The 14,397-nt window shown below is 43.1% G+C and overlaps 1 protein-coding gene across 3 annotated transcripts in view; it reads right to left on the bottom strand.

The window, feature by feature from the left end:
- Positions 1 to 14,397, bottom strand: part of dmd (dystrophin) — a 301,323-nt gene that overhangs the window by 115,138 nt on the left and 171,788 nt on the right. For all 3 annotated transcript variants that reach the window (XM_087836862.1, XM_087836863.1, XM_087836864.1), the window contains 3 exons: positions 3,664 to 3,846; positions 2,337 to 2,471; positions 1,754 to 1,903 (listed from right to left, as the gene is read on the bottom strand). In XM_087836862.1, the coding sequence (XP_087692988.1) occupies positions 1,754 to 1,903; positions 2,337 to 2,471; positions 3,664 to 3,846 (468 nt within the window). The remainder of the gene's footprint in view (positions 1 to 1,753; positions 1,904 to 2,336; positions 2,472 to 3,663; positions 3,847 to 14,397) is intronic.

Here is a 14,397-nt window from a genome sequence, read left to right as displayed (position 1 = left end):
TTGCCAGATGTAAGAAATAAAAATTGATTTCCTCAATGCCGTCTTTTCAGCTCAACAAAGCAAAAACATTCAGGCAATATTTTGCTCGCGGTGCACATTTGCTTCTCATCCATCATTCCAAGAAATACTCACTAAAACTCTGCTCCTGTGTTTCGGCTCCTCGTCTTTTTGATAGATAACAAACAAACAGGGCTCAGAGCTGCCCAGCCTCTCCCTACATGCATACATGCTGCTATAAATACCAAAACAAGGAGTAGGAGCTTCTGTTCCTCTCAAAAACACAAAAGGTCTGAAATAAAAAACACAAAACACACACACACACACTCGTGCAGTCTATGTAGGGTAGACAAACAAAAGAAGGCTTATCAGGCAGCAAGGAGAACATTAATCTGGTTCTGTTGTAAGGGAGGCGCACAACTATGTCTAATCTGTCGCTGAGGATCACAGCGAGTGGCTGAGAATGCAATCATGTCATCGTGATGACTGGAAGGATGGCAAAGGGACAAATGGAGGACAAGAATTAGTCAGATAAAGATACAAAAGGGGAGCAATGATTAAAAAACCAGTTTATGTGTGAAAATGAAGAGAAACACAAGATGTCTCCAGGAGAATTACAATGAAGAGAAGAATCATTAATCAACCTCAAAGAGAAGATGTGACAACAAGAAATCCAACCAGTGGCTACAAAATCTAACTGCTGATAAAGAACTCCACTGTTAGTTACGTAGTAGATCAACAATTAAATTACATAAAAGTACCTTTTGTTCGCCGTCTCATATAGAAAGTTCAACAAAAACTTTACGTTTTATAAATATGGGACAGTCTGCGTCCCACTTTTGTCTCCTCTCACCTGTGAGCCATGAGCAGGAATCAATGGATTGGCTTTTAAGACCAGCTGAGAGCAGGCGGTGCCGAAGATCCGCTCCAGCGTCACCACAAGACCCACCCAGACACTCATGCTTATGGCTCAGACCCCCATAACTGTGCGTGAGGCAGACGCTGTTTCACTTCTGCCTGAACTTTTTCCGGTGAGTTGTGAAAGGACACATGGCAGCATGTCCGATCTGAACCTGAAGCTAAAGTAGCTCCCAGCGGCCTCCCGGTCTGTCACAACTCGCGTCAACACACTACAGACCCTGGACTCATATAGCACTCGATTTTGTTACCAGCCTACCAACCTCCAAAAATACAACAGGCATCCTTTCCATCTGCTCCAGGTCAGCCTTAGATAAACTGTCCACAGCCTCTGAGAAAGCTAAGCTACTCATTTCATGGTATTCCAGTGGAAATGGTATCTGACAGAGGTCCACAATTCATCTGTTGCCTTGAAGACTTTCTGCACTGCCCTCAGGCCCAAAAGCATGCCTCAGGCCATGAAACTGATTCTGTCATCAGTCCTTCAGCAGTGAGAGTTAAGTTATCCCTGTGTATCCCACGTTTCATGTCTCCCAGACCAAAGAATTATCAGGTTGTCCTAAAAGCTCGCTGTGCTGCAGCTCTGACAGTGACTAGAAAGTTCCTGCTGAGTAGTTCAGTGACTAGTTCACTTGAGTTTCCCACTGATACTTCCAGACAAACTAATAAACGACACACATTCAGGTAAATGAGCACAAACTGCTCTCTGGCCTAAAACATATGAACAAATAAGAAAAAAGTAGACTGCTTATTAAAACAATAAAGTAACGGTTCTTTCAGGGTTGGTTTTCTGCTGTGTGCTTACATTACAGTTCAGAACACGTGCTGTATATCTTACCCTCGCCATCAGTTCATCCCATCGGGTGTTGAAAGCATCCAACTTTTGCTGAATCAGCTCATCCAGAACACCTCCATCCATCAGAGTCTGGGCGAGTTCTCTGATCTGGTTCCTGTTGTCTTCTGGGTGCTGCAAAAGAACCTCAATGCTCTGCATGTACAGACAGAAAGAAAGAAGAGAAACTACCAGTCAGAAGATCAGCTGATCGATCCCCAGTTCCTGCATATCGAAGTATCCTTGGGTGAGACAGTAAACACCGAGATGCCTGCGTTCACTGGAATGATTAGAGAAAGCATCGATAACAGTGCTGTAGGAATGTGTGTGATTGGGTGAAAGCCCTTGGAGTCAGTTTCAGAAATCCACAACACAAGTAGCAACTTATTCACCGTTTTCCACGTTAGGCTGCACAGCACACGTGAGGAGGGCACGATGTCAGACACAGGAACAGCATCGAGCAATATCAGTCACCATGTGAAGACTTCAAGTGTGGATTAAATGTGTGGAGAATGGAGCAAAACTGCATGATTGATGTAACGTGGCAGAGCCACTCCTGGTGTTTTACCAGCTTTACACATGAACTTACATCCAACACTTTCTGTAGCTCATCAGATCCTCCCGACAAGTTTTCTGTCTTGTCCAGTTTCTCCTCCAACTGGTCCAGAAAGGCATTCTCCTGCTCGATGTAGGACAGCAATTCACACCAGCACGCCCACACCTCCTGCAACACAAAACAGACATGTGCTCTGAACTCACAATACAATTGTTAAAGAGAGGGTAGCAAGAGAATGCTTCAGTCAAAGCTGAATTATTGCAAACGGCAAGACACTGATTATTTCTCAGGAGCATCATAGCAAAATCAAGCATTGATTAGTTTGTAATTTACCTTTGAATTAAGTAGCAATCCAGTCAAGCAGTCAAATTGCAGTTTAAATAATATATGAGTATGTCTAGATTCATAATATATTTAGTAAAGACTTTGAAGGAATTAGATGAAATAAAAATAAGTGTAATTATTATTATTTATACAGGTTTAAATACTTACAGATAAGCCCAATGTACCTCATTTTGATAAACACAGACACGTACAAATACTTTGTTACTGTACTTAAGTAGAATTTTCACATATCTGTACTTTTTATTTTTCTGTCAACTTCCTGTTACTGGCTACATTTTTTGCACAAATATCTGCATGTTTCTGTAACTTCCTGTGCATTCAAACATCGAACTGATTTGAGCTTAAATAAAGGAAACAATGGAACATTAAAGCGATAAAAGACACTTCTTTGGACTTTCTCATTGTTCTGCGTATCTAAAATGCTTTCTAAAACAACAACTACCGATTGTACTCAATCACGATCACTAACAAGGAATTAACAGGCCTGCCCTTTTCATTGTAGAAGCTTTAGCACTGCTTGCATGTATATATTTGAGCCTGTTTTTACAATTTTGACCGTGTGCAACATAAATTCAAACGTGTGCATCCAATTTTTTAAGTAATTAAAGATGCGTACAGTACAATCATTCCACCCTTGAAAAAGAACAATTCAAATAAATAATTAAAAGCCCCCAAATTACCATAACATTCATTCCCACGATGAGTGCGTGTAGACTACAACTGAACATAAGACTTCTTTTTAACGAGGCTTAGAAAAAAAGGAAAAGAAAATGTCTGAAATTGGCTTGACTTGGTTCATTTCAGCCATAATATCTATTACACACTCTCTAAAATCATATCCACCCCTTTAGAGCTGTGCATGATGTATGCAAGCATCAGCCTTGAAGCCCCTAGTAAGTCTATTTTACATGAAAGTGCATAACATTACATAAAATTTACATAAACGGTTTCTGTGCGCACCAAGGTTGAAATTACTGCAGAGATAACAAATAGGAAAAGAAAGAATGCAATGTACCTCTAGAGTTTTACATTTCCCATCAAGGCGGCTGCACAGGCGCTGGTAGTTGGCTGTCAGTACATCCAACTCTGAGTGCAAAGCATCATGGGCTGTGGGCGGGGCTTTGGCAATGAAACTATTCACACTGGCAGTCAGGAGTTTGACCTTTTGCTCCTTAGAATGAACCTCTTCCTGGGCCGTCTGATGAACAAACAGACAAACAGAGAGAAGCTGAGAGAAAAGAAGCTTCACACTGCTAACATAAAAACTGTGCGGTCTTTAATTCTACATCCAACAAAAAAGTGCTGAATGAGGGAAAGTATACGTTTAGAAAGTGAGGCTGTAGTAGTGAGACCTCCCTAATCCTTAACATAACATGAAATAAAAATTGCATACAGTATTGTAGTAAGTTAAGTAACGAAACGAGCTTATTTACTGTCTGCTTGCGCTTTAAATGAAGAGAAATGGTGGCGTAGTGATATGTTCCAAACTGGTTCCACATTGAGAAAGACTTTTATTGTGGCGATTGTGGCTCAAGAGTTGGGCGTTCGTCTTGTAATCGAAAGGTTGCCGGTTCGAGCCCCGGCTTGGACAGTCTCGGTCATTGTGTCCTTGGGCAAGACACTTCACCCGTTGCCTACTGGTGGTGGTCAGAGGGCCCAGTGGCGCCAGTGTTGCAGCAGCCTCGCCTCTGTCAGTGCGCCCCAGGGTGGCTGTGGCTACAATGTAGCTGCCATCACCAGTGTGTGGATGTGTGGATGATTGTGTATAGTGTGAAGTGCTTTGGGGTCCTTAGGACCAAGTAAGGCGCTATACAAATACAGACCATTTACCATTTATTGTGAAGTGTTGATCATCCAACAATAAATTTTCCACAGTACTTAGTTTGCATATGGTCATTGTATGTGGTTAAAAAAAGGGAGGTGCTCAATTAAAGTAGTCAGTACTAGTCACACATGTAGGAAACAATAAGGACTCACTTAGCGGCTTTATCAAGGAAACTTTGTTATCTTATGTGGCTGGATTCATAACACTTGCACACTATGTTAGAGAATATGGATACATTTAAAACTTGTAGGTGCTTTGGCTGTTATTTGGAACATATCACTGTGCTCTCATTTCTCTTTATGAGAGGAAGAAGTTTAACTGTTCAAGAGAGAAGCCTAGTTCACACAGCCAAAAGATTTTGAAAACTGTATGACTGAAGGAAGTGAAATAATAGTTACTGCAAAGGAAAGCAGAGAGAAAGCAAGGTGCACCATTGTTTTTTGTTGAGTAGTTTAAAAATGAAAAACTAAGAGAGCCTTGCACTACAACAGCCAAATGTTGTGTCCTCTTTAATGCAAACAGTTTTGCCTTGAAGATGAAATAAAGAACAGCCCAATAGGAGAAAGTTACAGACTGTGAGTGGTCTGGTATGAGAAACTTACTGAACATCAGTCGACAAATAGGTTCGTAAGTAAAATGAAGACTTGCTGACATGCCAGTTGGTTGGCAACTTAATCATGTTATGTTAGATATCATACGTCTCTTATGTTGTTTAAAATCCGCTTTTTATGATAAACCCAAAACCTGAAAACCGAAAACTGGCAGCACAAACTGTGGCTGACACAGTTACTGTCATGGTAAAAAGAAAGTACACGTTCTATCAGCAGGTGTTGAAATGAAAGCTCAGATGAACAGCACAACACATTACACTGTGTCAAATTATTTGACAAAAGGTTTCTGAAAAACTTGATTTATCATGATTTAGCAGCATTTGGACCCAAACACAGTTATCAGTCTCTTACACTGTTGTGAAGAAATTTGGACCCACACTTCTATGCAGCGTTGTTTCAGTGCATTGAGATTTGCATACAATTATGCACAGCAACCCTAACGCGTGACTCTGTTTTGGCCATGACTAGCCGTTAGACAGGAGTTCATGGTCGATTCCATGACTCCAAGATGACCAGGTGACCCCCCTGTTTGTATTGTGCATTTGAAGAAACCTAAGGACGTTTAAGACTAAATACACAAACAAGCTAGAAGTAAAAGGCTTTGTTGAAGAGGTGAGTTTAAGAAGTTTCTTAGGAGACTCCAGTTACGGGGCCTTGCAAAGCTCAGATGGGAGAGAGTTCCAGAGGGTGGGGGGGCTGCCACACTGAAGGTTCTGTCCCCAAAGGTTTGGAGACTGGTACAAGGGACAGAAAGCAGTCCCATGACAGAGGACTGCATGTATGGGTGCAGCAGGTCAGACAGGAGAGCGAGGGATTTGTAAGCAGGAAGAAGGATTTTGTAAATAATGTGTGATTTTACTGGACGCCAGTGGAGATTTATGAGGGTGGAGGTGTTCCCAGAGCTTCTCTTGGAAGCCTGGTGGGTGAGTTCTAGAGTCTCTGCTACAGAGTCAGCTAATAATGGCTAATTTGAGACATTAGGTTCATTAGGTGCTCTGGTTACAGATTTGATATGAGCCTGGAATAAAGTGGGAGTACAAAACAATATCCAGATTAGAAATGTCTGGGAATGGTGAGATGAGCAACCATCTATGTAGATTGCCAACCTCCCAGAGTAGGGCTTTGGGGACAACAACCAAGAATTCAGTTTTATTACTGTTGAGTTGACTTGGTTAGATGACATCCATGTTTTTATTTCATGCAGACAGCTGGCAAGTGATTGTGGGTACAGCTGGGTGGAGGGTTTGGTACTGAGATAAAGTTGTATGTCATCAACATAGGAATGGAACCAGAAACCATGGTGGCGGATGACCTGGCCAAGTGGGGCATTAAGATGAAGAAGTGAAAGGGTCCAAGCACAGTACCTTGAGGCTCACCTTGGTTAAATGGAGCAGAGGTGGAGCTGGAGCCTCCATTGGTGACAAACTGTGTTTTGTTGAAGAGGTAGGACTGAAACCAGGAAAGTACAATACCAGTGAGGGCAAGTTTGAGAAGCTATCTGGTTAGAGGTGAGAGAAGGATGGTGTGATAAATGGTGTCGAGGGCTGAAGAAAGGTCCAGGAAGATGAGGATGCTGATGTGGTCAGAGTCAGCGGCAATGAGAAAGTCACTAGTTATTTTGATGGGAGGTAAGGTATCTAGTTTTGCCAAAAATCTGCAATTTGGTATCCCCTGTCCAAAGGACAATGTTTCAGAGGTCTTGTGATGAACCTTCTGAGGCCTGTAAGTCTGAAATATGGATCTGTTCTTGCAGTGTCTCTGACCTTAGGGTGAATGTGTTGGACATGCACTAGTAAGACTGGGAACCTTCCTGAATGTTTTCCACTTGTGAATGTTTTTCTCACTGTAGAGTCATTGACTTCGAATTAGATGGAAATAACCTTATAACCCTTCCCACACTGATGGGCAGCATCTCTGTTGTGCTAGCACACAGCTGAATGACAAGGAGTCAAACGCCATGTTTTGTTGTTCATCTGAGTTTGCATTTACTTGATTTTATGGTTTGCTAAGAACTTTAGAATTGACAGAATTGTTCTTTTTACTATGACTGTATATGGAAAGTCTCAGCCTCAGCTTAATTGATTTGGTTTGGTTGAATTTCTAAGCTTCATCATTTTAAAAAAAAGTCTTAAAAATGATTGAATACCAAAAAGAAAACAACAACAGATGGTTGAAGGATATGAAACAAGACAAATGAGGAACAAAGAGAAAAGGCTTAAAGAATAGAGAGATGGGTGCACAAATGAGGGAATCAATATCCAGTGGTGTGAAAAGTGTTTGCCCCTTCCTGATTTCCTATTTTTTTGTATGTTTGTCACACTTTTTAAATATTAGACAAAGATAAAACAAGCAAACAAAAAATGGAGTTTCTAAATGAAGGTGTTAATGGTAGAGGGAAAAAATGCAGACTTACTTGGTCCTGTGTGAAAAAGTGACTGCCCTTCCCTGTTATAACATAAATTAACTGTGGTGTATCACATTTTTGGAAAGCTGAGTTCAATTTCCTAGCAAGACCCAGGCATGAATACTGCACACCTGTTCTCAATCAAGAAAGCACTTAAATAGAACCTACCTGACAAAGTGGAGTAGACCAAAAGATCCTCAAAAGCCAGACATCATGCCGCGATCAAAGGAAAATCAGGAACAAATGAGAAACAAGGTCATTGAGATCTCTCAGTCCGGAAAAGGTTATAAAGTCACTTCTAAAGCTGTGGGACTCCAGCAAACCTCAGGGAGCGCCATTATTCACAAATGGCAAAAACATGGAACAGCGGAGAATCAAGAGTGGCTGGCTGACCAAAATTCCCCCAAAAGCGCAGTGATGACTTATCCAATAGGTCACAAAAGACCCCAGAACAACATCCAAAGAACTGCAGGCCTCACTTGCCTCAGTTAAGGTCAGTGTTCATGACTCCACCATAAGAAAGAGGCGGGGCAAAAATGGCGACATGTCAAAAACCACTGCTGAGCAAAAGGAACATAAACACTCATCTCAGTCTTGCCAGAAAACATCATGATGATCCCCAAGACTTTGGGAAAATACTCTGTGGACGGATGAGGCAAAAGTTGAACTTTCTGGAAGGTGTATGTCCAATTACATCTGGAGTAAAAGTAACACAGCATTTCAGAAAACCATATCAACAGTCAAATATGGTGGCGGTAGTGTGATGGTCTGGGGCTGGTTTGCTGCCTCAGGACCTGGAAGACTGGCTGTGGTAAATGGAAGCATGAAATCTGCTGTCTACCAAAACATCCTAAAGGAGAATGTACGGCCATCTGTTCGTGACCTCAAGCTAAAGCACACTTGGGTTCTGCAGCAGGACAATGATCCAAAACACACCAGCGAGTCCACCTCCGAATGATGAAGACTTTGGAGTGGCTTAGTCAAAGTCCTAACCTGAATCCGACTGACATGCTGTGGCGACCTTAAAAAGATGGTTCAAGCTCGAAAACCCTCCAATTTGGCTGAATTACAACAATTCTACAAAGATGAGGGGACCAAAATGCTTCTATGGGTGGCCCAACCAGCAGGTTTGGATGTTTTTCCCCTTAATAATTAACACCTTCATTTAGAAACTGCATTTTTGTTTACTTGTGTTATCTTTGTCTAATATTTAAAGTAGTTTGATCTGAAACTTTTAAGTGTGACAAACATACAAAAAAGGACATCATAAAGGGGGCATTTTTTCACACCACTGTGTTTCCTTTTGACAAAGTCACAAAGTGTAAAGAGATGATGTGCACGAGTAAGCCAACATACTGATGAGTGAAGGAGTGTAGCTAGTGTAGCTAACGAGTTTCCATTCACCTTGTAGCAGAAAGCCAGAGCAGAGCAGAGAACGAAAAGCTTGAATCTCAACTTTTTCAGGGGGTGTAGAGAATGGCAGATGGATTGCTAAGGCTTTTGGTTATAGGGAAAGGAAATAGTGTCACATATTTACATCACAAATATATCACATGAACGTTATAAAAAGCTAGCAAAAAATGTTTCAGTGGAGTAGAGAGAACTTTAATAGAAAACTGAGGCATTGGGACTTGAGACAGGATTGAAAAAGAGACACAAAGTTGTGACTGAGGGTATGTGAGTAAGATAAAGTGAAAGAAACATGTTTCTGTTAAGGTCAGTATCAAAATTGGCATCTGAAATTCAGAATCAGTATCTGAAATTAGCCAGTACTTATGATTACCTATATGCCTATACACGGTCAATACAAACAAGGACAGTAAGAAACAGTTTTAAATAGCTCTATATAGCATTATTATCACTTGTTTTCATCTGACCTTGAAGAATAGGTCAGAGGTCAAATGTGACAGGATATTTATAATCTTTATATGCTTCTTACTATCCATCCATCCATTTTCTTCCGCTTATCCAGGGCCGGGTCGCCGGGGCAGCAACCCAAGCAGAGAAGCCCAGACCTCCCTCTCCCCAGCCACCTCCTCCAGCTTATCCAGGGGAACACCAAGGCATTCCCAGGCCAGCCAAGAGATATAATCTCTCCAGGGTGGCCTGGGTCTGCCCATAAAAATGATGAACAGAATCGGTGACAAAGGGCAGCCCTGGCGGAGCCCATCACCCACCAAGAACAAGTCCGACTTATTGCCGGCTATGCTGACCAAGCTCTTGCAACAGTCGTATAAGGACTGAATGGCCCGTAGCCAGACACCCCATACTCCCGGAGCACCCCCCACAGGATACTCCAAGGGACACGGTCGAGTTCCTTCTACAAGTCCACAAAGCACATGTAGACTGGTTGGGCAAACTCCCATGCACCCTCGAGTATCCTCAAGAGGATAAAGAGCTGCTCCAGTTTTCCACGACCAGGACGAAAACCGCATTGTTCCTCCTGTATCCGAGGTTCTTACTATATGTTGAGAATGCACACCAAACTTGTATGAATCCGTTTCTAAGATATACGGCAATAAATTGACCCTAGAAACCAAACTTTATTGAACTGTTAATGACTTTCTATTCTAAGCTTCTACAAAGTTTTACCAGAATTCAAATCTTTTCGAATTATTGATTTTAAAAGTAGAATAATGACATGCTGCCAAAAACAACCTTGGTGGGGGTAATTATTCTTAAAAGCAGTGTTCTGTTATTGGACTTCTGTGCAAACCACAGTTTGTCCATAATGAATTCCATTATCGGTCGTTGGGGCGACCGTGGCTCAGCGGGTTGGGAAGCGTATCTGTAACCGGAAGGTCGCCGGTTCCATCCCCGGGCTCTCTGTCCTGGTCGTTGTGTCCTTGGGCAAGACACTTTACCTACCGCCTACTGGTGTTGGCCAGAGGGGCCGATGGTGCGATATGGCAGCCTCGCCTCAGGGTAGCTGTGGCTACAACCGTAGCTTGCCTCCACCAGTGTGTGAATGCAAGTGTGAATAGTGGACTTGTAAAGTGCTTTGGGTGCTATATAAATCCAATCCATTATTATTATGAGTGCATGTGGCACCAGGACAGCCTAGACAGCAGGTTGCTGATGGATTTTGCAATTGTATGACCAGATCTGCGGCCGCATGTTCTGGACACTTACAGTGGGGCAAAAAAGTATTTAGTCAGCCACCGATTGTGCAAGTTCCCCCACTTAAAATGATGACAGAGGTCAGTAATTTGCACCAGAGGTACACTTCAACTGTGAGAGACAGAATGTGAAAAAAAAATCCATGAATTCACATGGTAGGATTTGTAAAGAATTTATTCGTAAATCAGGGTGGAAAATAAGTATTTGGTCAATAACAAAAATACAACTCAATACTTTGTAACATAACCTTTGTTGGCAATAACAGAGGTCAAACGTTTACTATAGGTCTTTACCAGGTTTGCACACACAGTAGCTGGTATTTTGGCCCATTCCTCCATGCAGATCTTCTCAAGAGCAGTGATGTTTTGGGGCTGTCGCCGAGCAATACGGACTTTCAACTCCCGCCACAGATTTTCTATGGGGTTGAGGTCTGGAAACTGGCTAGGCCACTCCAGGACTTTCAAATGCTTCTTACGGAGCCACTCCTTTGTTGCCCGGGCGGTGTGTTTTGGATCATTGTCATGTTGGAAGACCCAGCCTCGTTTCATCTTCAAAGTTCTCACTGATGGAAGGAGGTTTTGGCTCAAAATCTCACGATACTTGGCCCCATTCATTCTGTCCTTAACACGGATCAGTCGTCCTGTCCCCTTGGCAGAAAAACAGCCCCATAGCATGATGTTTCCACCCCCATGCTTCACAGTAGGTATGGTGTTCTTGGGATGCAACTCAGTATTCTTCTTCCTCCAAACACGACGAGTTGAGTTTATACCAAAAAGTTCTACTTTGGTTTCATCTGACCACATGACATTCTCCCAATCCTCTGCTGTATCATCCATGTGCTCTCTGGCAAACTTCAGACGGGCCTGGACATGCACTGGCTTCAGCAGCGGAACACGTCTGGCACTGCGGGATTTGATTCCCTGCCTTTGTAGTGTGTTACTGATGGTGACCTTTGTTACTTTGGTCCCAGCTCTCTGCAGGTCATTCACCAGGTCCCCCCGTGTGGTTCTGGGATCTTTGCTCACCGTTCTCATGATCATTTTGACCCCACGGGATGAGATCTTGCGTGGAGCCCCAGATCGAGGGAGATTATCAGTGGTCTTGTATGTCTTCCATTTTCTGATGATTGCTCCCACAGTTGATTTTTTCACACCAAGCTGCTTGCCTATTGTAGATTCACTCTTCCCAGTCTGGTGCAGGTCTACAATTCTTTTCCTGGTGTCCTTCGAAAGCTCTTTGGTCTTGGCCATGGCGGAGTTTGGAGTCTGACTGGTTGAGGCTGTGGACAGGTGTCTTTTATACAGATGATGAGGTCAAACAGGTGCCATTCATACAGGTAACGAGTGGGGGACAGAAAAGCTTCTTACAGAAGACGTTACAGGTCTGTGAGAGCCAGGGATTTTCCTTGTTTGAGGTGACCAAATACTTATTTTCCACCCTGATTTACGAATAAATTCTTTACAAATCCTACCATGTGAATTCATGGATTTTTTTTTCACATTCTGTCTCTCACAGTTGAAGTGTACCTCTGGTGCAAATTACTGACCTCTGTCATCATTTTAAGTGGGGGAACTTGCACAATTGGTGGCTGACTAAATACTTTTTTGCCCCACTGTAGGTGAAGAGAGGATATAAGCTGTCAACTGATCACCACCAGGTGGTTGGTGCGTGATGGTTGCGGTGATAACCCTCAAACTAGCTGGTGGACATTGGAGGTGAAAGGAGCCGTCAGACTGAAAAAGGAGTCCTATTGAATCTGGGGACAAGGAGGACAACTCATCCATCACTGGGGAGGGGGGCGGGGGTGAGGTCACTGAGTAGGGATGGGAATTGAGAACCAGTTCCTGTAGAGAACCGGCTCCCAAGACGTCCACAACCTACTCAGGTTTCTTCATATCTGGGTTAGTAAGGAATACACTGGGACGATTTCGAGGTAGTCAGTACTGGATGAGTCCCTTTGCCGACTTCAGCTCCAGGGCCCTGCATTATCTTCTGGCTAAGACTCATACGATCAGGTAGTAGGAGTTTTTTGTTTGTTTGCTTTTAAATCAGAGCTCTGAAATCAACTTCCTGTGTAAGGATTTTTGTGGGCGTTGCTGGAGATCGACACAGGTCATTGTAGTCAAATAAGTTTGGAAGAAAGACACTGGACTCCATTAAATGTTTTGAAGACGTTTCACCTCTCATCCAACAGGCTTCTTCAGTTCTAAAACCAAACGGTGGAGAGTCCCAGGTAATTCAAACTAGACGACAATGTTTATATTTTGGACCAAGAAGGCAGATTGTTTGAGAGGGAAGTAAATAAGGCCATCTATGTCCACTGTGAATGACAATCATTGAATGTAGGGGTAGATTATAACACTGTTGCATTGTTGACATAGCATTGTTGACAACTGTCAACAACCTAAAGGAAAACCCTCACTAGGGTTTAAATACCTGGGCCTCTCCACCTTTTGGTTCTAGATTTGGAGCCTCTTAGATGAGAGGTGAAACATCTTCAAGCTGCCTAGACCTCATAATTAGTTGTGCCACACTTTGCAGCAAGAACTGCAATCAAGGTTTTTGCAATAACTGGTAACGAGTCTTTCACATGGATGAATTTCTTTCCATTTTTCTTTGCAGAATCTTCTGTCCTGCTGCATAATTCAAGTGCACTTGAGTTTCAGGAAACAAACTGATGGCCTGTAAAGACCAAATTCATGGTTCCAACAGTCACAGCAATACGTTGAGGTCCTGAGCAGCACTCGATCATCACACTACCAGTATCATGTTTAATGGTTGGCATGATGTTGGTTTTTTGTTGGTTTTTTTGGCGCCTGCATTGCAGCTGTGGTAAAATGGAGACACTGATCCATAATGACGTCCAATGTTCACACAATCGGGGAAAAGCAGCACCTGCTTAGTAGTGTGAGCTTTGGAGAGCCTCTTACCCTACATTTTGTGAGGTGGAGGTCTCTGTTGTCACCATGGGCTAAGGAATTGCCAGCTTTTCCGCTTTTCAAGGGAAATTTAAATTACGATTGATGCTGTGTCACAATGAGCTGGGTTACGGCTCCCTGATGCCGCCATTCCGACTGGAGTAATGACATAGAGCAAGGATGTCAAACTAATTTTACATTGAGGCCACATACAGCCCATATTTGTACTGCACTGTACTAAGATGGCGCCAGTGTGCTCGGCAGGCCATCCTACCTCTTCTTACCCTCGTCTCTGTTTTCACACTTTTTATTTAGACATTTGTCTGCTTTTTATTCTTGTCTTGGCTTCACGCCTCTCTGAGAACAATGCTTCAATCACATATGATCGTCTAACTTTGCTAAATCTCCGGCCACCTCTCTTCCACGAACCGGAGCTACATTGGGACTTAGGAGACGCTACGCTGCTGCGTACCTGCCCGTCTACAAGAACTTTCTGCCTGCCTCCACCTTCCCTATTTAAGAGGCGCTCCAGGAAGCGTGGTAAGCGGAGTGGACTTCGGGTTCGCCTTAAAGCCTTAATTAAGGTACATGCTGTGGCTAACTCCTCTCCCATCCCAGACTTTCTGCAATTTCCATTCACCTCCCACCGCCGGCCATCCTTCAAACTGCTCAGCCATCGCCGGATTTGCCCTGTTGGACTTCAATTGTATCTGACCTTTACAGTGATGTGCTCGCCACGTCGGACCTGGATTGGGACCTCTGGGACTCGCGCTCAACACAGGCACCTAAGCAAGTTGAGACGCGCCTCTGTCGGGGACGAGCCGGATGGCATTGTTTAACACAAGATCGCTGGTGAATAAAACCTTCATCC

The sequence above is a fragment of the Neolamprologus brichardi genome, chromosome 23, assembly GCF_056152115.1.
Source record: "Neolamprologus brichardi isolate AB-2024 chromosome 23, ASM5615211v1, whole genome shotgun sequence".
In the NCBI taxonomy this organism is placed as follows: domain Eukaryota; kingdom Metazoa; phylum Chordata; class Actinopteri; order Cichliformes; family Cichlidae; genus Neolamprologus; species Neolamprologus brichardi.
This window is presented reverse-complemented; position numbering and strand designations above follow the sequence as displayed.